Source organism: Delphinus delphis, chromosome 11 (genome assembly GCF_949987515.2).
Source record: "Delphinus delphis chromosome 11, mDelDel1.2, whole genome shotgun sequence".
NCBI classification, from domain to species: domain Eukaryota; kingdom Metazoa; phylum Chordata; class Mammalia; order Artiodactyla; family Delphinidae; genus Delphinus; species Delphinus delphis.
In genome coordinates this window covers 101,775,688-101,797,617 of record NC_082693.1, presented here as the reverse complement: position 1 = coordinate 101,797,617, position 21,930 = coordinate 101,775,688, and the positions used below count along the sequence as shown (strand labels likewise).

General features: G+C 59.5%; 1 protein-coding gene across 4 annotated transcripts; it reads left to right on the top strand.

The window, feature by feature from the left end:
• Positions 1–82: 82 nt before the first annotated feature.
• On the top strand, positions 83–21,879 carry TUBGCP6 (tubulin gamma complex component 6). 4 transcript variants are annotated; one of them, XM_060025853.2, is made up of 25 exons: positions 83–1,007; positions 1,877–2,040; positions 5,839–6,049; positions 11,450–11,623; positions 12,625–12,746; positions 13,508–13,586; positions 13,698–13,807; positions 14,015–14,106; positions 14,200–14,339; positions 15,331–15,480; positions 16,070–16,151; positions 16,236–16,324; positions 16,403–16,518; positions 17,726–17,864; positions 18,177–18,248; positions 18,441–19,557; positions 19,712–19,770; positions 19,975–20,110; positions 20,191–20,359; positions 20,448–20,589; positions 20,683–20,877; positions 20,955–21,087; positions 21,160–21,373; positions 21,453–21,634; positions 21,713–21,879. In XM_060025853.2, the coding sequence occupies exons 1-25, from the start codon at positions 267–269 to the stop codon at positions 21,802–21,804; spliced, it is 4,920 nt and encodes a 1,639-aa protein (XP_059881836.1). In that variant the 5' UTR covers positions 83–266; the 3' UTR covers positions 21,805–21,879. The 4 variants fall into 4 exon arrangements, 3 of the variants coding, with proteins under 3 accessions (XP_059881836.1, XP_059881835.1, XP_059881834.1); XM_060025852.2 differs by having other exon boundaries at positions 19,712–20,110; positions 21,033–21,087; XM_060025851.2 differs by having other exon boundaries at positions 19,712–20,110.
• The last annotated feature ends 51 nt before the right edge of the window (positions 21,880–21,930 follow it).

Genomic DNA, 21,930 nt, shown 5'->3' with positions numbered 1-21,930 from the left:
CGCCCCCTCCGCGCGTGCCGCCCGCCTCCCAGGTGACGCAGTTCCGGTGCGCTTGCTCCGGCTGTCTGGCTGGTCGCGCGGCGGTGACGCGGTGGCGGCAGCTGGGGCTGCGCGCTGTCTCCGGGGTGAGGGGATCCGGCAGGCGAGCGGGCGCGCGGGTCTGGCCCACGCTCCGTCCTCGGCGGTGCCTCTGCCGGCCGTCCCCTCTCCGGGGCCCCGAGAAGGCGAGTCAGGCCGCGCTCGAGGGCCCGGCGTGAGGAGGGGGCATGGCCAGCGTCCCCCAGCTGGTGGACGACCTGTGCGAGGCCCTCCTGCCGGCCGCGAAGGCTCACTCTGGCCAGCGCCGCGGGAGCCGCAAGAAGGCCAAGCAGAGCCTCAAGAGGGTGGCCTACAACGTTCTGTTCACGAGCCTCTTTCAAGATGAGACCCGCAAGCTGCAGCCCGGCCTCCCGAGACTCCCGGTGAAAAACAGGATCCTCATGCTGTCCTTCGACTTGCGAGTGAGCGGCCTGGGCGCCGAGGCCGACCGCCTGGAGGAGTTGGTGGAGGAGCTGGAGGCCGCGCATCGCCGGCCGCTGGCGGAGCTGGGATCCGTGCTGGACCTGCTGGTGCGGCTGGCGGGCAGCGGGCCCCCGCGAATGCTGCGGCGCCGGCGGGACTTCTTCCTGCACAGCCGGCCCGTCGGGAGAGACGTTCCCTACGGCGGCTACGACTGCGCCGACCTGAGCGGGTTGGAGGCGGACGTGCGGTCACTCATCTCCGGAGAGGAGTATCTGTGTCGGGACCTGGTCCGGAAGACGCTGCAGGTGATGGAGGCGGCGCCGGGCACCGGCCTGCCCGCCGTCGGGCTCTTCTCGTATGGCGACCCCTGCGGGGACAGGTTTGAGAGGGACACCCGCGTCTCGCTCTTTGGAGCCCTGGTGCACAGCCGCACGGCCGACCTGGACGTCCGCCTGGACCTGCCCCCGGTGCCGGACAGCGCAGACCTCTCCGGACTGGCCATCAAGGTAGAGTGTTTGCTTCCTGCCTCCGGCTCCCCGGGCTTGGGAAGGGCCTCGTTTGACCTTCCTTCCATCGGGGCAAAAGGAGGACAGCTGGAGTTCGGAGCACTGGCGGCTGAGCCGTGGGGACTCCCACCCCACCCCCCTCCCCTCCCGCGCAGCCCCCGGCCACGTGCCGCTTTCCTCTTGTATTTACTGTTCAGTCACTTCTTTTGCCTTCGAGTTGATGTTTAAATTCAAGTTCATGAAGATGAAATAAATCCGGTTCCTTCCTGCGTTGCAAGTGTTCAGTAGCCATAGGTGGCAAAAAAACATTTGTTCCTGCTGTTCGTGCAGTGTTATATGCTGTTTTCCCGGTAAGGTGGGATTTTTCCGTTATTAAGTAAATTGTCTTTTGCCTTTGCATTTTGCGGCTTTGCTGAAAGGGTGTTCTGTCATCGTTCAGTTATTCCCTTACTGTGAGGCATTTAGATTGTTTTCAACCGTAATGCCGTAGCAAACATCTTGGCGGACGTGAGTTTTTCTGTGTCTATGTGACTTTTTTATGCTGGGTTTCCCAAAATGGAATTTCCAGATCGGAGACATCTTGTGAAAAATGTCATTGTCAGTTATTTTGAGGCTCGTAAGCCTCAGCAAGCCTGTGTTGTGTGAAATTGGGAATTGGTAACGAATTGGTTTAATTCCTTAAATGATTCCTTAGGGGTGAAAACATGGTGTACTGCTTATGTGCTTGAGGAAACTAGAAGAAACGTTCTGCCGGGTCTTTCCCGTAGAGTAAATGGAAGCGTGTGGAAGTGCCCCTGGAGCTCTCATCCCACTCAGGTGAAATCTAGACACCATGTTCAGGTGAAATGTCCTTTTCCCTTGGCCTCTAGGTCTCTTCGAGTGTGGATCAGTCGGAAGATGAAGGGTTTCAATCAGCATCCAATCTGACTCCTGATTCCCAGTCGGAGCCAGGCATGACTCCAGACATTGACCTGTGGGACGCCGTGCTCACCTACGAGGCCAGCAAGCGGAGGTGCTGGGAGCAAGTTGGATGGTTCGTGAGCTTTGCCTTAAAATGCACAGTGCCCCCCCCCGCCCCCCCCGCCCCCGGTGAACCTGGCCTTTACTCAGAGAGCCCAGGTAGTTGGGTTTAGGAACTTGCAAGTTTCAGTCAAGCTGTGTACAAGTTGTCTGCGCCCGAGGGGTTGAGAGAAGTGCAGGCGGAGAGGGCTCTCGGGCCTACGCAGGTTCCCACTGAACCAGTAATTTCTGCAGATCGCACTTCACAGTCCGAGTGGTCAGTTGGCAACTGAGTTACAACCTGGCCACGGTGGCTCCCAGTCGGAGGTGTGTGGTCGGTGCTGGGCATGGGGTGCTGACGAGGGAACGTTCTTCACGTCTATAACGACTGAGGGTGGTCCTCTGGTGAGAAGTTCGGTCCTCGCAGTGTTTCCCTGGTAGATGCTCTTCCCGTCCACGGCCTCTGCACACAGGATCTCTCAGTCTGTAGTGTGCTGGTGTCTCGCAACCTCCCAGAGTGGGGGTAGAGGACACATTTCCCAAATGTTTGGTCATGGGATCCTCTTGTTGCATCTCATCTGCTGGCATTTTTGTGGGATGCCAGTTTGGGGAGCACTGGGTGAACGAGGTGGGGTTCCCAGGGAGCCGAGTGCCTCCCAAGGGTGAGCACGCCCTCGGGGATGCTGTGTGGGCCCTGCTCCTGCTGGGGTCGCTTTCCTGGCGTGGTCATCTTCCCCCACATGGATTCCCCCAGGCACCGTCGGTTTTGGTGGTTGTCTTGTCTTTGAGGGGCTTCTCTGCCCTGTGACTTCCTGTTAAGTCTTCACCCTGTCTTGTGTGCACAGAGCAAATCTAGTCGCTCCGCTGTTTGCTAACCCCTCACGAGTCTAAGCACTGGCCGTCAAGCAGCTACTGCTTTCTTTTGTAAATATTCGCTAGTGGTATTTCAGTTACCAGTTCCCACTTTGCTAGGCTCAGTTTTGCAGGTCACTGTTCAGGAGACATGGTTGCTCAGCTGGTCAACATCCTCGTCCCTTTTTCTGAATGCGCTTAATCCCCTCAGTGTCCCCCGAAAGCAGAACTGGCCCCACAGCTCCAGCGTGAGGAGTACCTTGCGGTGTCCCTTCCAGGAGGACGGCAGCCAGTGCGATAGCCTGTGCCCCGTGCTCCCGCAGGAGACGCCCGGCCAGCTCGTGGCTGGGCACGGCCTGAGCTCACTCCCCCAAAGCTCTTCCACTGCCTGCTCCATCGTAACCTGCTGCCCCAACCCCTGAGGCCTGTCACTCGAGTTCATTTGGAGAATCTCGGGAACTGTTGAATCCCAGCCGCCTGCTAGTTTCCTGCCAGGAGCTCTGACGAATGGGCGGTTGCGGCGCCCTGTCCACCTGCAGCCCCTGGATTGTGAGCTCTGCCCTCTCCTTGAGAACCCCCAGAGGACCCCTGCCCCTGTGCCTCACCCTGTGAGCCAGCGTCGGTCTCCCTGCTGCCGGGAGTCCTCTGTGTCTGTCGCCCTTTCTGGGGAAGTGGTTTCATTGATGTTAAAGGCCAAGTTCTCTGTGGGTCCAAGTGTGAGTTTGTTTTCCTTCATGGACTCTCCTCCCTCAGCTCTGAGCCACTGAGAGGGTCGTGTGGCCACAGTGGTCGGGAGTTGGCCCTGGAAGGGTGGGCAGGAGCCTAGCACTCGAGTGCGCAGAGGGGTGGTGCTTGCAGCACATGCATCCCCCGGGGGACCCCCTGGAGGGCCATTCGGAAGGACCCTGGAGGTCCGAGTCTCCTCCTTTCCTCGAGCTCTTCCTGCCCCAAGGGAGTGTGGGCTGGTGTCGTGGCCCGGCTGGGCCCCACCTGCTGATCGGGGCACTCAGGACCGTCCTGCACGCTTTTCCTGCCCACTCAGGCTATCCTCCACTCGGCCAGTACCACTTTCCAGGGATGGAAATCAGAGGTGCACCGCCACTCTGCCTGCCATGCCTCATGGCCTCCCCATCTGGACTGTGGACCGCCGGCCCCTGCCCTCGCCCTCCCCACACTGAGCCCCGAGCACCTGGCCCCTTTCTCTTCCTGTCTCTGGGCTTTCACACAGGCCGCTCCCTCCGCCAGGGACACTGCTCCAGGTGTGGCCTTGCTCCCGGGGCCTTCCTGACCAGTGTCTCAGGTCCCTCTGGGACCCGTGTCATGGGCGGTGAGTCGCGCCTCCTTGTAGCTTGTGTCTGCGCACCTGCCCCATGAGGACTGGGCTTGTCCTGCTCTGGCCGCTGCTCTCAGACACTTGGTGAGTGAGGGAAGGAGCGCATTATGGTGCAGTGTTCGTGAAAAAGCATTTTTGGTTTTGACAAGTTCTGAGATTTTTCTCGGGCTCCTTTTATTGAGAAATTACTCTTTCCAGTGGATTTTAAAGAACAGTTCTTTCATACTTTCAGTAGGGTTGGTGGTTTCCAAAGGAATGTTTAAGAAGTGATACTGGCCTTCCCTGGTGGTGCAGTGGTTGAGAGTCCACCTGCTGATGCAGGGAACACGGCTTCGTGTCCCGGTCCGGGAGGATCCCATATGCCGCGGAGCGGCTGGGCCCGTGAGCCATGGCCGCTGAGCCTGCGCGTCCAGAGCCTGTGCTCCTCAACGGGAGAGGCCACAGCAGTGAGAGGCCCGCGTACCGCAAAAAAAAAAAAAAAAAAGAGAGAAGTGATACTGTCTTTTTGGCCTCTTTTGAACAGTGTGACCGGGCTGGGCAGACACTGGTAGTTCCTGAACTTCCTACAGGACCCCCATAGGCAAAGACCTCAGGGGTGGATGTGTGCCCAGAGCCACCCTCTGTGAGACCCAGCTGGCCTGATTTCTCCTGGAATTTCAGGAGACTTTTTCCTCTGTACATTCTTTGTGCTTTTGTGGGGGGAGGGTGATAAAGTGCACATAACATAAAATTTATCATCTTAATGCTTTTTTTTTTTTTTTTTGCGGTACGCGGGCCTCTCACTGCTGTGGCCTCTCCCGTTGCAGAGCACAGGCTCCGGACGCGCAGGCTCAGCAGCCATGGCTCACGGGCCCAGCTGCTCTGCGGCATGTGGGATCTTCCCGGACCGGGGCATGAACCCGCGTCCCCTGCATCGGCAGGCGGGCTCTCAACCGCTGCGCCACCAGGGAAGCCCCATCTTAACCCTTTTTAAGTGTACGGTTCAGTGGCATTAAGGACATTCACGTGGTGTGACCATCACCACCATCCGTCTCCAGAACTGTTTCATTCTCCAAACCGAGGCTCGGTCCCCATTACACACTCACTCCCCCTCTCCCTCCCCCAGCCTCTGGCCCCCACCCTTCTCCTTTCTGTCTCTGTGGTTGTGACTACTTTAGGGACCCCACAGGAGTGGGGTCACTCAGTACTTGTTGTCTTGTGACTGGCTTGTATCACAGCGTCACGCCCTCAGGGTTCCTCCATGTTGTAGCATCTGACACGTTGTGTCAGAATTTCCTTTCTTTTTAAGGCTGGATGATAGTTCCCTCGTGTGGACGGATCGCGTCCTTCTCCACTCCTCTGGCGATGGACACGTGCGCTGTTGTTAATGTTCTGCTCCAGGCTTGGGTGTTGTTTCCCATGTAGAGGCCGTGGCGAGCCGGTGGGCAGCCGGAGGACCGCCGTGTGCCCGGAGGCGCTGGGCGGCGCGGGCGTGTGCTGCTGCTTCCGGACCCTGTCTGCGCGGCACCGTCTGACGGCCTGCCGGGCGCTGCTGGAGAGCTGGGGGCCGTGGGGAGTCACACCTGGTCTTAGACGTTTTATGCTGTTGAACCGCTTTGTCCCGCCTTCTGTTCACGTCCACTTGCTGCCCCCCTCTGTCCCCCACAGCCCGCCTGGCCACCGAGAGGAGCCCTACCTCACCGAGGCCGGAAGGGCCGCCTTCGACAGGTCCTGCCGGCTCTGCCAAGCAGGGCTGCAGGTGCTGGGCGGGGGCCTCCTGCAGGCCCCGCAGCCCGTCCTGGTGAAGGAGTGCGAGCTGGTGAAGGACGCGCTCAACATCCTGATTGGGGTCGTGTCCGCCACGTTTTCCCTCTGCCAGGTAAGGACATGCTCACACGTGACACACCTGGGCGCTGGGTGGGAGGGGGAGGGCAGCGGCCACAGAGTCCAGGGTGGCGTGTGGTCGGGAAGCCCACTTGACCGCCTGCCTGGTGATTGTCTTTTCGTTTCAGTTCTAAAGAGTATTAATTCATTAACATCCTTTTAAAAACTGAATAAAAGTAAGATGTTTTTTGCCGTCAGTGAAAGAAGAGAAATGTATCTGTTTCCGTGGATCCTCGAGGAGTGCGGGCGGGGGCGGGGGGCGGGGCCTTTTGTGTGTGTTGCTCTGCACGTGCTTCCCTTGTCCTGTGCCGGGTCTCTCTGTGTCTTCAGTGTACCTCCCAGGGCTGTTCTCAGGTGGGGCGTGTGCTAGAAGCACGTCCTGGGCTTGGCGCAGACGCGCTCCGGCCGACCCCAGGCGGTCCTGGTGCTGAGCTGCCCTCTCAGCAGCGCGGAACGCTGTTCCGACTCGGCGTTCGTGGCCTCATAGTGCTCTGTTGTGTGAATGGCCCTTCTCTGTGGAGTGGAAGCAGCCCTCTCCACCCTTCTAAAATTGTGGTAAAGCAGACGTAACTTAACGTTTACCATCTCACCCACCATCAGGGGTCCTGTTCAGTAGCATTAATTACGCTCGCAATGTTGTGTAATCATCCCACTGTCTGTTGCCAAAATTTTTCATCTTCCCAAACTGAAACTCTGTCCTCATTAAACACTGACTCCCCATTTCCCCCTCCCCCAGCCCACGGTACCCACCTTTCTACTTCCTGTCTCTGTGATTTTCCTCATGTGAGTGGAGTCATACAGCGTTTGTCCTTTTGTGTCTGACTTATTTCATTCAGCATAACGTTCTCAGGGTTCATTCATGTTCTAACCAGTGTCAGAATTTCCTTCTTCTTAAGGCTGAGAAGTACTCCATGCATACACAGACCGCACTTTGCTGTCCATTCATCACGTTGATGGACACTTGCGTGGATTTCACCTTTTGGCCGTTGTGAATAGTGCTGTGTGAACATGGGTGCACGAGAATCTGTTGAGTCCCAGCTTTCAGTTCATTTGGGTATATTCCTAGGAGTGGAATTGCAGTACTTGCAGGGCTCATACGGTGTACGTTTACCTTTCCGAGGAGCCAACAGATTATCTTCCACCATGGCTGCACCCTTTCACACTCCCTCCAGCAGTGGCCTGGGGTTTCCGTCTTTCTGCGTCCTTACCAATACTTATCCCCCCACCCCTTTTTTGGTAAATAGTAGCCACCCCAGCAGGTGTGAAGTGGTATCTCATTGTAGTTTAGATCTGCATTTCCATCATGGCTAATGATGCTGAGCATTTATATTTTTTAAGATTTTTTTCCCTTTTTGTTTTTAATTAATTAATTCTTGGCTGCGTTGGGTCTTCGTTGCTCTGCGCAGGCCTTCTCAAGTTGCGGCGAGCAGGGCTACTCTTCGTTGCGATGCACAGGCTTCTCATTGCGGTGGCTTCTTTTTTTTTTTCTTTTGCGGTACGCAGGCCTCTCACTGCTGTGGCCTCTCCCGTTGTGGAGCACAGGCTCCGGACGCGCAGGCTCAGCGGCCATGGCTCACGGGCCCAGCTGCTCCCCGGCATGTGGGATCTTCCCGGACCGGGACACGAACCCGCGTCCCCTGCATCGGCAGGCGGACTCTCAACCACTGCGCCACCAGGGAAGCCCGCGGTGGCTTCTTTTGTTGTGGAGCATGGGCTCTAGGCGCATGGGCTTCAGTAGTTGTGGCACACAGACTCAGTAGTTGTGTCACACGGGCTTATCTGCTCCATGGCATGTGAGATCTTCCTGGACCAGGGCTCCAACCCGTGTCCCCTGCGTTGGCAGGTGGATTCTTAACCACTGTGCCACCAGGGAAGTCCCGAGCATTCCTCATGGGCATGTCTTTTTTGAAGAAATGTCTATTTTGGTCCTTTGCCTTTTTTTTGTTTGTTTGTTTGTTTTTGGGTTTAGAGAACGGAAATGTATTTTCCCATAGTTTTGGATGCCGGAGGTACAATATTAAGGTGCTTGCAGGATTAATTTCTCCTGAGGCCTTTCTCCTTGGCTTTCAGACAGCTGCTTTCTTACTGTGTCCTCACATGTCCTTTGCCCTTTTTTGAATTGGGCCGTTGAGTTGGAGTTCTTTATATATTGTGGATAGTAATCCCTTATCAGATATATGATTTGCAAATATTTTCTCCCATTCTGTAGGTTGTTTTTTCATTCTCTTGATAGTATCCTTTGAAGTACAAAAGTTTTTAATTCTGATGAAGTTCAGGTTTTCTTTTTCTTTCTTTTGTTGCTTGTACCTTTGGTGTCATATTTGAGAAATCACCAAATTCAAGGCCTCTATGTTTCCTTCTAAGAGTTTATTGTTTCAGCTCTTAAGTTTAGATATTTGATCAAGTTTGAGTTAATTTTGTATTAACTCAAGTGCAGGGGGAGGGTCCAACTCAAATCTTTTGCATGTGGATAGTCTGTTTACCGAGCACCATTTGTTGAAAAGACTGTTCTTTCCCCATTTGTATGGTCTTGGTATCCTTATGCATTAATTGACCGTATATGTGAGTGTTTATTTTTGGCCTCTGTTCTGTTCCACTGGTCTTCATGGCTGTCCTAATGTCAGTACTACAGTGTTCTGTTTCTTTGGGGTGCCGTGCTGCGCAGCTTGCAGGATCTCAGTTCAAACCAAGGATTGAACCCGGCCCACGGCAGTGAGAGCGCCGAGTCCTAACCACTAGGGCGGCAGGGAACTCCCCAAGTTCTACACTGTTTTGATTCCTGTAACTTTGTAGGAAGTTTTGACCTTGGGAGGCGTGAGTTTTACAACTTTTTTTTAAGATCGCTGTGGTTATTCAGGGCCCCTTGCAATAGCATCATGAATTTTAGGATGGTTTTTCCTATTTCTGCTGAAAACACCATTGGGATATTGCTAGGCATTGCATTGAATCCACAGATCGATTTGGGTGTATTATTATTATTATTTTTGGCCACACCACACAGCATGTGGGATCTTAGTTCCCTGACCAGGGATTGAACCTGTGCCCCCTGCAGTGGAAGTGCTGAGTCTTAACCACTGGACAGCCAGGGAATTGCCTGGGTGTATTATTATCCTAACATTACTAGACATTCCAGTCCGTGAACGTTGGGTGTCTTCGCGTTTATTTAGGTCTTTAATTTCTTTCAGCGATGTTTTCTAGTTTTCACTGTAACAAGTCTTTTGCCTTCTCAGTTAAGTTTCTCTCTTAAGGATTTTATTCTTATGTTACACTAGTAACTGGAATTGTTTTCTTAGTTTCCTTTATTTGGCTTGTTCGTTGCAAGTGTATAGAAATACAACTGATTTTTGTTTGTTGATTTCATATCCTGGAACTTTGCTGAATTCTTTTATTAGCTCTAACAGGTGTTTTGTAGATTCTTTAGTGTTTTCTGTATATAAGATCATGTTATCTGCAGACAGATAATTTTCTTCTTCCTTTCCAATTTGGATGTTAAAATTGCTTCTTCTTGCCTAATTGCTCTGGCTGGGACTTCCAGTATTATGTTGAACAGAAGTGGTGAAAACAGCCATCCTTGCCTTGTTCCTTATCCTCGGGGGAAAGCTTTCAGTCTCTCACCACTGAGTGTCACGTAAGCTGTGGGTTTTTCACACGTGGCCTTTATCCTGTTGAGAAAGTTCCATTCTTTTCCTAGTTTATTGAGTGTTTTTATCATGAAAGAGTATTGAGTTTTGTCAGTTGGTTTTTTTGCATCTGCTGAGATGATCATATCTAATTTTTTCCTTCGTTCTATTAATGTGTATTACATTGATTTTTAAAAAATAAATTTATTCATTTATTTATTTTTGGCTACCTTGGGTCTTCATTGCTGCGTGTGGGCTTTCTCTAGCTGTGGAAAGCCGGGGGCTACTCTTCATTGCGGTGTGCGTGCTTCTCATTGCAGTGGCTTCTCTTGCTGCGGAGCATGGGCTCTAGGCGTGCGGGCTTCAGTAGTTGTGGCATGCGGGCTCTAGAGTGCAGGCTCAGTAGTTACGGCACACGGGCTTAGTTGCTCTGTGGCATGTGGGATCTTCCCGGACCAGGGCTCGAACCCGTGTCCCCTGCATCGGCAGGGGGATTCTTAACCACTGCGCCACCAGGGAAGTCCCTACATTGATTTTTGTATGTTGAACTGCCCTTGCATTGCTGAGATAAAACCCACGTGGTCATGGTGTATAATCCTTTAACATGCTGATAGATTCAGTTTGTTAATATATTATCAAGGATTTTTGCATCTGTGTTCATAAGGGATGTTGGCCTGTAGTCTTTTCCTTGTAATGTCTTTATCTTGCTTTGGCATCAGGGCAATACTGGCCTCTTAGAATTAGGAGGTGTTCCCTCCTCTTTAATTTTTGGAAGAGTTTAAGAATAACTGGTGGTAGTTCTTTAATTGTTTGGTAGGATTTACCAGTGAAGCCATATGGTGTTGGACTTTTCATTTTGGGGTTTTTGTTGATTTTATTTTCTTTAAATTGTAAAGTTCACATGACGTTAACATTTATTATCTTGTTGGGAGGTGTTGTGCTGGTCCCAGCCTATTTTTTTCCAATTAATTAATGAATGAATTAATTTAAGGCTGTGTTGGGTCTTCGTTGCTGTGCGCAGGCTTCCTCTAGTTGTGGCAGTCGGGGGCTACTCTTCGTTGTGGTGCGTGGGCTTCTTATAGCGGTGGCCTATCTCGTTGCGGAGCACGGTATTTGTGGTGCGCAGGCTCAGTAGCTCCACAGCATGTGCGATATTCCCGCATTTGACCAGAGCTCAAATCGTGTCCCCTGCACTGGCAGGCTGATGCTTAACCACTGCGCCACCAGGGAAGCCCCTCTATTCCCTATTTTATTGTTTCTCTTCTTCTGTTAGCTTTGGGTTTCATTTGCTCTTTTTCTACTTCATTAAGGTGTACAGTGTGGGTATTTATTTGAGACCTTCTTTTCAGCGCAGGTACCTGCAGCTGTACGTTTTCCTGTTCACACAGCTTTCACTGCATCCCACAAGTGTGGTTGCAGTCAGCCCTCTCTTAGGTTGTTTCCGTGCTCTGCGGTTGTAAACCGTATTGTGGGGAACACGCCATGGCAGGTGTCTGTGTGCCTTTTCCATTATTTCCTCAGGACAGGTGCCTGATCTAACGGCAAGCACTTTCTCACAGCCCCAGCCCCAAGCAGGTGTCTGTGTGCACCCCTCAGGTAGCCTGGAAGGCCTTCTGCCTCCTGCGCCCTTTCCTGTGTGTGTATCTGGGTCGGGGCCCCTGGTCTTGGGGGTGCTGTGGGCAGTGCTGTGGTTGGGTGAACGGGTGGAATGGGATGCAGCACCACACTGGCTCTGGATGCCCGGCCCCAGTGACCCCCGCCTTCGTCCTGTCCAGCCAGCGCAGGCCTTCACGGTGAAGCAGGGTGTCCACGTCTCAGGAGCATCCCCCGAGAGCATCAGCAGCCTCCTCTCGGAGGTGGCTGAGTGCGGGACCCACTACGCGCGCCTGAGCCACTTCTCTCTGCAGCCTGTGCTGGACTCCTCGTGCAGCGAGGGCCTCGTGTTCCAGGTACGGCCCCGCCTCATGCTGCTGCAGGTGTGCCTGAGAGCTGTCCACAGGTCCTGCACCAGGGCCTCTGAGTACAAACGGTGTTCTCCTCGGTGATGTCCCAAATCCGTCAGTTGCCCTTCAGGAATGGGGTGGCCGGCGATTACGTCTTACCTGGCCCGTCACTTCACTGGAAACCTGGGGCAGACATGTTGGGGCCACGAGAGAGTGCGAGGCAGGTGTGGCCAGTGCTGGGGGCCCCGGGGGCAGGCCAGGCGGTGTGGGTTGGGCCCATGCTGCCTGTTCCCCACTGGGTCCCTGGCGTGGGGCTGAACCAGGTCCTCTTGAAAGCCTTGTCTTTGGCCCATTCGCTGGCAACAGCCCCCAGGGCAGCGGGGGCAGCTGCGTGGGAGGGGCATCCAGACCGAGAGAAGGGTGCGGGCAACGCAGCGGGGCTGCTGGGGTGACGTGACGAGGCTCAGGTTCTAGGATGGGTCACAGTGGGGCTAGGAGGGCAGAAGGAAACCAAGACAGGACTGATGTGTTGGCTCTCTGGGGTGTGAGGGCGGGACAGCTGTATCCTTGCTGGGGGGTGCCTGACGTTTGTTCTGGAGTGTTCCACGCAGACCTCCTGGAACGGCATGAGCTGAGCTGGGGCCATACTGCTGTGGCTGCCCAGGACACGTGTGTCCTCGAGACCCCAGTGATCTGAGCAGCCAGAGACCCTCTGAGGGCTGGCGTCTGTGCACAGAGCCCAGCTGCTTGGGATCCGCAGGGTCCGGTTTCCCGGTGCAGCTGGCCCTGGCTGCGGGGACAGGATTTGCAGTGGCCTCGGGCTCCGGCCAGGCTCGGTGTCCGCACGTGACCCACAGATGCCCGTTCCTTGGAACATGGAGCCCCAGGGTTGGGGGTGGAAGCCCTGCCTTTTGCCTGCACCGGCTTGTCCTCTGGTTCTGAGCTTGGTGGCAGTTCCCCAAGTGCCTAGCCGTCCTCCTCCCAGCCCCCTGCCCCCTGCCCCGCAGGCCTTCACCAGCGGCCTGAGGAGGTACCTGCAGTACTACCGGGCCTGTGTGCTCTCCACCCCGCCCACCCTGAGCCTCCTCACCATTGCCTTTCTCTTCAAGAAACTGGGCCGGCAGCTCAGGTGAGCCTCAGCACGGCAGCCTGGTAGCTGGACAGGGGCAGGTGTGGGGCTTGCTGGGTGGTGGGCGGCCATGAAAACAGCCCTCCTGGTAGGCGTCTGGACAGCCCCTTGACCCAGCTGAGTTCACGAGGTGCTGGGCGCTGCCTGTTGGCAGCCCACCATGCAGGCCCTGCCCAGGATCGGGGGCTCCTGCCTGACAGGCACACAGGGTGCCTACAGACAGACCCGGCCCCTGGCACCCAGGAGCCAGTTAGTAAATGCCAGGCCAAGGGCCGCTGGCAGGTGCCACCTGGAGAAGGCAAAGTGGGGGGCTGGGGCGGGCTGAGGGGCTCAGTGGGAGAGGAGTTCTTGCAGGCAGAGGGGCAGGAGTGTGGAGGTCCTGGGGCTGGAGATGGGAGCCTGGGGGCATCTGGAGGGTGCTGTCGCGCTGTACTGACGTGTGGAGCACGGCCTGAAGCGGGGTGTTGGGGGCGAGGGGCCCAGGGGGGACTTGGCAGCCATCCAGGGCAGAGGAGGTGGCAGCCTGGGGGAGGCCGGATAGTGGCAGGTTTGGGGAAGGGTTGTGGACTCAGGGGAATTCAGTCTTGGCCAGACCTGGGGAGGAGGTGGCGTTGCGTGGGGTGCCCTGGGAGGGGCCCGGTAGGAGGCTCACACCTGAGGTCCTTGAGGTGCAGGTGGTTTTAAAGCCAGACCATCTGGACAGGCAGAGTAGGGCCTGGGACGTGTTCTGCTCACCTGGTCTCACCAGCCTGTGTGTCCAGGTACCTGGCTGAGCTCTGCGGTGTCGGCACTGGACTCCTGGGTGCTGGGGGCAGAGCGCCCGGGGCTGCGTTCCCCACTGTGAGTCTGGGTTCCTGCCGGGTGTGGGCCTGGCCAGCCCCACGGGACGGGCAGGGCTCCCCGCCTGCTGTCTGTGCCGTGTGCGCTGAGCCCTCCTCTTGCCGCCTCCAGGGGGTGAAGCTGCTCTCCTACCTCTACCAGGAGGCCCTGGATAACTGCAGCAACGAGCACTACCCGGTCCTGCTGTCTCTGCTGAAGACCAGCTGCGAGCCCTACACGCGGTGGGGGCCGGCATGGGGTCGGGGCCCCGCTCAGCCCTAACACGTTCGAGCTCGTCCTCGCGTCGGGGCGCCTGCTCAGCGCAGGGATCAGAGATTGGGGTGGCACGGGGAGGGCACGATGGGGGGTTCGGACTGTGGGCACCGGGGTGCAGCTGTCTACCCCCGTGGGTGCCACCCACCTCACCACTGGCCCACCCACCCTGGCAGGTTCATCCACGACTGGGTGTACAGTGGGGTCTTCAGAGACGTTTACGGCGAGTTCATGATCCAGGTCAACCACGAGTACTTGGGCTTCAGAGGTAGGTGGCGGCCGGCTGCGGCCGGGACCCCACACCCTCGGCGGGTCGGGGCCGTGGTTGGACTCAGACCCGGCTGTCTCGTCCCGCACGTAGATAAGTTTTACTGGACCCACGGCTACGTGCTTATTTCCAAAGAGGTGGAGGACTGCGTCCCCGTGTTCCTGAGGCATGTCGCCCACGACGTGTATGTCTGCGGGAAGACCATCAACCTGCTGAAGCTCTGCTGCCCCCGGGTGAGGGCGGCTGGCACGCGCCCCCCGCAGGGTGCTGCCTGCTCGCCGTGTGCCAGCCCCCGGCCCCCTGCGGCCTGGTGATCTGTCCTTAGCTCTGGGTCAGCTGTGTTGGAGCAGGGGTCGTGGTGACCTCTCCCTCAGTTTCCCTTGAGAGTTTCACGAGCTCAACTTCGGTTGAGTTTCTGGGCGCTCGTTCAGACGGGAGGAGAGCCGAGGGCGTTTCAGAGGCCGGGGGGCAGCGGGCTCCTCCCTGCCCTCCTCTGCATTGGAAACCGCCCCGGCAGGGCAGGGATGGGCTGCGTCGCCAGGCAGGTGGACCCAGGGGGTCTTGTGCAGCGCTCACAGGGCTTGGCCGCGCTCCGTGCGGCTGAGGCTCTGCGGAAGATGGCCGGGTGGCAGTGGTGGGGTGTGGACCGGCAGCCTCTGCCTGGAGGTGCTGTCTGATGTCTGAGCAGGCTGGCCAGGCGTGTGGACCTGGGGGTTCCTGGCAGTGGAACCGCCGAGTGCAGGCTGGATCAGGGGGCAGCAGCCGGCCGAGTGCAGGGCTGAGATCAGACTGGAGCGGCCAGGACAGGCTCAGGGCTGGGTGGGAGCGGCCTATGCAGGGGAGGAGACTCATACTGGTGAGGCCCCAGGAGCAGCCCAGAGGTTGGACGACATGGTGGGCTCGGCCCTGGGGGGAGGGCGTGGCGGCTGGGGCAGTCCTGTCTGAGCTGACCTTAGGAAGTGCGTGTGGGCGTGTCCGGCTCTGGGCAGCTTCTTCTGAAGTGTTATTTGTGGGAGGCAGACCCGGCTTCTGCCACAGGGCAGCCTTGGCCTGGGCGGAAACCCGCCCAGCCTGTGATGTCCTGGAGCCGTGGAGGATGCCAGCGAGGAGTGCAGGGTGTCCGAGGAAGCAGGCTGTCCGTGTGGGTCGCCAGAAACAGGGAGGCCGAGAGGGGTGTGGGTCTGAGTGCCTCCGGGCTCACGGCAGGTCCTCCCTCCTCGGCAGCATTACCTCTGCTGCTCCGATGTCCCGGTCCCTCGCGTCTCGGTGATATTCTCCCTCGAGGAGCTGAAGGACATCGAGAAGGACTGTGCCATCTACGTGGGCCGGATGGAGAGGGTGGCGCGCCACAGCTCCATCAGCAAGGAGGAGAAGGTGAGGGAGGGGCGCCTTGGGCCACGGGCCTTTTCTTGCGCCTCCCTCTCCTCCCAGGGTTCCTTGCGCCTCTCCCCCTCCTCCCAGGGTTCCTTGTGCCTCTCTCTCCCCCTCCTCCCAGCGTGGGCTGGACAGTGGGCTCCCCTCCTGCTCAGGAGGGGCAGGTGTACTGGGGCCCAAGCTTTGCGCCTCCTGTGGCCTGGGGAGGGGTTTGATGGAAAGTCCTTCCTGGCCCGGCACCTGGTGGGCAGCAGGGAGATGTGGGCTGGGCAGACCCCAGAGAGCAAGTGGCGGGGGTGAGCGTTGGAGGTGCAGAGGAGGCTGTACACCCTGCTGGGGCGGCCTGGCCTGGCCCTCCGTCCCCGCAGGGAAGCCCGTCCCCTTCAGGGTGGGCATACAGGCCTGGGGTCTTGGCTCCAGATTGCTCTGGGAGAGTGTATCGATTGCCTGGGAACCAGCCTCACCACTGTGTGGGGTGGGCACCGTGCCCCCAGAGCCCACCCAGGGTCTGAGCGGACCCCTCTCCCAGGCCATCCCAGGGGCATGGGAGGGAGGATTAGATGCGTCAATCACTGGTGGTCTTTTTCAGGAATTACGAATGGAAATTGCAAAACAAGAATTAATCGTCCAGGCCCGGGAAGCGGCGTCCAGGGTCCTGAGCGCGCTCAGCGGTGCGTGTGGCTCGGGTCCCCCTCTGCGTCGGGGGGCTGCCTGCTGGGGCTCCTCATAACATGCCCCTTACTGTCTTGTCGCAGATCGGCAGCTGTCTGAGCGGATGGCCTTGGATGCCCAGAAGCGAGAGCAGTTTCAGAGGCTGAAGGAGCAGTTTGTGAAGGACCAGGAGGTGGGTGGGGTTGGCCCGGGGGTGGCACAGGCTCGGGGAGGCGGCTTCACCAGCGGGGCCGCCGGGGGTGTTGTGCAGCGCCGCCGGGCGGCCAGGCAGGAGGAGCTGGATGATGACTTCAGCTACGCCCGTGAGCTCCGGGACCGGCAGAGGAGGCTGAAGGCCCTGGAGGAGCAGCTGGAGAGGAAGGCCAGGTAGGTGGCCGCGGGCGTAGTGGCCACTCCGGGTCGGCCTCCCTGGGACGAGGGCACCGTGGGGACACCGTGGCTCGTTTGATCTTTGATGGGCCTTTACCTTTTATTTTGACACCTTGCAGGTGTATGATCAGGCCGGAAGAGTAGTGGTCTGAGCTCAGAAGGTCTCCTTGCGGTCGGTTTGTGTGGACTCGGGTTCAGGGTTGGGGCACACACTGTGTTCCTGTCGCTTCTCTGTCTCTTTGTTTCTTTTAAGTTAAACAGCTCCTGTTTTTCTAATTTTTTCTTAAACCTGTTAGCAGTTTGACAGAGAAACAGGAATTTCTCCAGCACAGTATCTGCGAGTCTGTCTCTTGCTGTGCCATCAGCTTGTCCCGCCCTCCCCTGCATTTCCCATAAGCTGGCAGCAGAGCTGGCATCTCGAAGGGGGGCCCTTTGTGGGAGGGGCTGTCCCTTCCTGCTCACCGTCTCGGGGTCTCAGTTGTCCTGACCTTGGGGGCGGTTTATGGAGCTGTGACTGAGCCAGCAAGTGATGAGTGCGTGTATGCCTGTGCCCGTGCATCCGTGCTGTCTTGTGTGTACACATGTGTGTGTGTGTGTGTGTGAGTAGACATTATTCACCTGTTCACACGAGGAGGAAACTAGGTGTAGAGGCTGTGTCCCTGGCCTGTGACAACCGAATTAAAAATGGCCGGTCCAGGTTTGAAACCAGTTCCTGATGGCGAGAGGATCAAAATCGTTGGGTGTTAACACGCCAGGCCAGCTTTGAATGAAGCAAATAAAATGTTTACACTGCACCCTGTGTACCCTTTTGCATTGATAATCAGTTCTCTGGGGTTTGCGCCAGCAGAACGGGAAGTTGCCTTTTACGCAGCTGACGAAGTGAGGCCTCACCTCCTAGAGGCCCTGGGCAGCCCCCGGCCCCTCGCCAGTCCCTCTGCTTCAGGCTGTGTAGGGGCTCATCTGGTGTTCACTCTGCGGAGTGAATTCACTGGGCCTGCCCGCTGGGGGCTCCTAGTCTGGGGGCCAGAAAGACCTGCCCAGCGAGGCCCCTGCAGGTGTTGCGGGAGCAGCTACCTGCCCGGGGAAGGTGCTGGGCATGTGGACTGCCCATCAGGGGTCTCTGCCACGGAGAGCCTCCAGCCCACGGGGCACTGGCTGGACAGTGGGGTGACCATGGTGACCAGTCCTCTCTTGGTGGCTACAGGCAGGCCCTGGTGGATCATTACAGCAAGTTGTCTGCAGAGGCAGCTCGTCGGGAGCAGAAGGCGCTGTGGAAGGTCCAGAGGCACAGATTGGCCGGCGCTCGGCTTCGTTTTCTCTTAGAAGATCAGAAACGCGTTCAGGTAGCGCTGCTGTTCACGGGGGAGCTCTTCCCCGGCCCCCCGGGGACTCGGAAGCCCTGAGGTCGCACGCAGACCTTCCTGTGTGCCCGCTGGAGGGGCACGGGTAAGGCTCTCATCGCGTGTTCAGAGGGGTCGTGACCCGGAGAGGCCGTGCTGCCCTCAGACGACACGGGTGGTGCTGGGCGCCAGCCGGGCTGCGAGCCAAGTGCCGCGTGAGCCCCGCCGCATCGCGGTGCCCGACAGTTGCGGGCGGTGGGGCTGTGACTTCCACCCCCACGGCTGCCGCCGCACATCCTGCTGGTTGAATTTCAGGAGCTGCTGGAAGACATGGCGGAGGGGAAGCCCCTGGAGCCGCTGGCCATCCTCCCGGGTGCCCGCTTCCAGGTGAGTGCCCGCTCCCGGGCGAGGGGCCGGGGCAGGACCCAGGGCACATAGCGTGGGGCTCCGAGCTGGCTGCCCCGTGCCTGGCCTGTGTCCCCACTGCCCCCCTGTCATGGGTTTTGGTGCTGGGTGCAGAACCGAACTTGGGGGACAGAGCCGGATAATGGGAGGGACCAACGCGCACTTGTGTTTCAGGCTTCCTTTCTGGGCCCTGAGCACCCCGACGGAGGCGGCAGCTGTGATCCTGGGCATGAGGGGCGGCACGAGGCTGCCCGGGACAGCCCCGACAGGCAGAGCGTGCTGACGCCGCAGCCCCTCGAGCCTCCAGCAGCTGGGGCCTGCGGCTCAGGGCCAGGAGCAGGCCCGCTGTCAGAGCAGGCGGAGGGGCCGGGACCGTTCTCTGTGGGCCTCAGCATCCGAGACTTCCTGCCCACGGCCCAGGGGGCTGAGCAGCCTGTGCTCACCAGCGCGGCCCCCGTCCTGGACGAGGCGCTGCAGACCATTGGCTCGGACCTGCCTCCCCTGGCTCCGTCCGCAGCAGCGGACACAGGGCCCTCCGGGCCGCAGGAGTACGATTTCAGAACCATCCTGAGGCCGTCTGTGGCCGCCCCAGCTTCCCCAGGGGCCCTGCAGACTGCAGGAGGCAGCTTGGGCAGTGAGGGGCAGCGGCTGCGGGAGGACACTCACGTGCAGCTGGACACGTGTGTCCCAGATGGGCGGGTGGCTCTGCCTTACGCGCACCCCCCCCAGCACCCCTCCTGCCAGGAGGAGAGCAGCCAGGACCCGGGGCAGCTCTGTGGGCAAGTGGCAGAGCCTGGTGTTCCCACAGAGGGTTATGCTTCTGGAATGGCTCCCGCCCGGCCACGGTGGAACGTCCACGGACACGTGTCTGATGCCAACATCAGGGTGGGGGAGAACGTGTGGGATGTGGCCCCCTCCCGGCCACGGTGGAACGTCCACGGACACGTGTCTGATGCCAGCATCAGGGTGGGGGAGAACGTGTGGGATGTGGCCCCCTCCCGGCCACGGTGGAACGTCCACGGACACGTGTCTCAGTCCAGTGTGATGCTGGGGTTGCTCTCAGGGGAAGCTGAGCCCAACGTGCCCGGGCCCCCCTGGGCGCCCCCTGACCATGGGTCCCGGTCAGGCCTCAGCTTGGGAGCCCAGAGCCCTGCCCGGGAAGACGAGCCACGGCTGCCTGCAGAGACGGCCTCAGGCGGCTCTGGCCGTGGGGAGGAGACTGGCCTGCAGGACTTGCTGTCTGCGGAGGCTGCGCCCACTGCTCTGGAAGACAGTATCCCTGAGGAGCCAGGTCAGTGGGGCCCCCAGGGCTGTCCTGTGACAGGGGGCGTCGGTGAGCACGGGGGGCGGGTGAGAAGCTGGCTGCCCCGGGGACTTGGTGGGGCGCTGTCCAGCGGCAGGTGCTGGGCCCTGACGCCCCCTCCCACCCCGTTCGTTCCGCTCAGGCCCGGGGGCGAGTGGGGACTCCCAGGACCTCTCTCCAGGTGGCCCTCCGAGCTCACAGGTCAGGGCAGACGGGGTCAGGGGCTGGGGACCAGGAGTCGGGGCAGCGTGTGCTGCTGGTGGGCCCCCTGCCCCCGCCTGGCCTGTCGTGGGCAGTGAGGGCTCCGCCCTGGGACTGGGCAGCACGCGGGGGATGCCCCCCGCCCAGTCCGTCCTCTCCCATTCGAGGGGAACAGGCGGGCTCCTTGAGGCTGGGTTGTCTCAGGAGGGCGTAGACACCCGGAGCAGCCCAGGCCCTGGCGAGGAGGCGGCCCAGCGCTGGGACAGGGAGCAGGCCTACCTGGCAGGCCTGGCGGGGCAGTACTGCCTGGAGCGGTACCCGGACAGCTACGAGGCCATGTGTGAGTGGGCTGGCCGTGGCGGGAGGGAGCCTGGCCAGCGTGTCCCTGGTGCGGGACCGTGGTCCGTGTCACCCCTGCAGCAGAGCCTCCCGTTGCCCGCCTCCTGCACCACGGGCTGCCCCGAGCTTTTGCCCTCCCCGAGGACCCCGGGGCCCAGTCAGACGCAGATGCGAGTGCAGTGCAGCTGAGTGAGCTGCTGCCGCTGCCCGTGCTCATGAAGCACTCCATCACGGCCCCGCTGGCTGCCCAGTGAGTGCCCGCCCACCTGCCCCGCCCGGCCCTCCCCACCCGGCCCTCCGCGCCTTGCCGGCCAGTGACGCCTGGCCCCTCCTGCCAGCGTCTCCCTGGTGAACAAGGCCGCAGTCGACTACTTCTTCGTGGAGCTGCACCTCGGGGCACACTTCGAGGCGCTGCGGCACTTCCTGCTGATGGAGGACGGGGAGTTTGCGCAGTCCCTCAGCGACCTGCTCTTCGAGAAGGTGAGGCCCGGGTGGGGCGGGCACAGGTGGGGCTGCGGGAGGGGGCCTGGAGGCCTCGGGACGCCTCGGGACACCCGTGCCCTGCTGCTGCAGCTCGGGGCGGGACAGACGCCTGGGGAGCTCCTCAGCCCGCTGGTGCTCAACTCCGTGCTGAGCAAGGCCCTGCAGTACAGCCTGCACGGCGACACGCCGCACGCCGCCAACCTCTCCTTCGCCCTCAAGTTCCTGCCTGAGACGTTTGCCCCCAATGCCCCGGACGTGCTGAGCTGCCTGGAGCTCAGGTACAAGGTGAGCAGGGCCCCCTTGTGCAGATGGGCGGGGGACGGTCCCGGGACGCAGGCGTGCTGAGTTGGCTTCCCTGGCAGGTTGACTGGCCCCTCAACATCGTGGTCACCGAGGGCTGCTTGAGCCGGTACAGCGGCATTTTCTCCTTCCTGTTGCAGCTGAAGCTCATGATGTGGACACTCAAGGATGTCTGCTTCCACCTCAAGCGCACAGGTGAGCCTGGCGGGGCCCCGGTGTCCCCTCAGCCCGTGGCTGTAGCTCAACCCCCCCCCCCCCCCCCCGCAGCGCGGGTGAGCCACGCGGCCGGCTCGGTGCAGTTCCGCCAGCTCCAGCTGTTCAAGCACGAGATGCAGCACTTCGTGAAGGTCATCCAGGGCTACATCGCCAACCAGATCCTGCACGTCACCTGGTGCGAGTTCCAGGCCAGGCTGGCCTCGGTGGGCGACCTAGAGGAGATCCAGCGCGCCCATGCCGAGTACCTGCACAAGGCTGTGTTCAGGTGAGGCGCGGGGCCGGGGCCGCGTCCCCCGTGTCCCCCGCGTCGGGCGCGCTCACCGCAGCCCCCGCCTGCCCCCCAGGGGCCTGCTGACGGAGAAGGCGGCGCCGGTCATGAACATCATTCACAGCACCTTCAGCCTGGTGCTCAAGTTCCGCAGCCAGCTCATCGCCCAGCCCTGGCGCGGCCCCGAGCACCCCAACTTCGCCCTCCTGCAGCAGTCCTACAGCACTTTCAAGTACTACTCCCACTTCCTCTTCAAAGGTGACCCTCCCCTGGGGCCGGGCAGGGCCAGGCGGGGTGGGGGCGGGGCCGAGCTGCTCACTGACGCCCTCCCCCCAGTGGTGAGCAAGCTGGTGAACCGCGGCTACCAGCCCCACCTGGAGGACTTCCTGCTGCGCATCAACTTCAACAGCTACTACCAGGACGCCTGAGGCCTGTGCGGCCCCGGCGGGGGTGCCTGCGCTGCAATAAAGGTGCTGCCCGCCCCACTCACGCCTCTCTCTACCGGGCGGGTCCTGGGCCGGCGCGGGGGCAGAGCGAACACACGGAGGCGGAGG

Excerpts from the sequence above, each read along its gene's own strand:
- TUBGCP6 (XM_060025851.2), top strand. The coding sequence starts at position 267 with ATGGCCAGCGTCCCCCAGCTGGTGGACGACCTGTGCGAGGCCCTCCTG. Across the intron at positions 16,519-17,725 it reads CAGCTGGAGAGGAAGGCCAG|GCAGGCCCTGGTGGATCATT; the intron begins GTAGGTGGCCGC and ends TGGTGGCTACAG. Across the intron at positions 19,558-19,711 it reads CAGTATCCCTGAGGAGCCAG|GCCCGGGGGCGAGTGGGGAC; the intron begins GTCAGTGGGGCC and ends CGTTCCGCTCAG.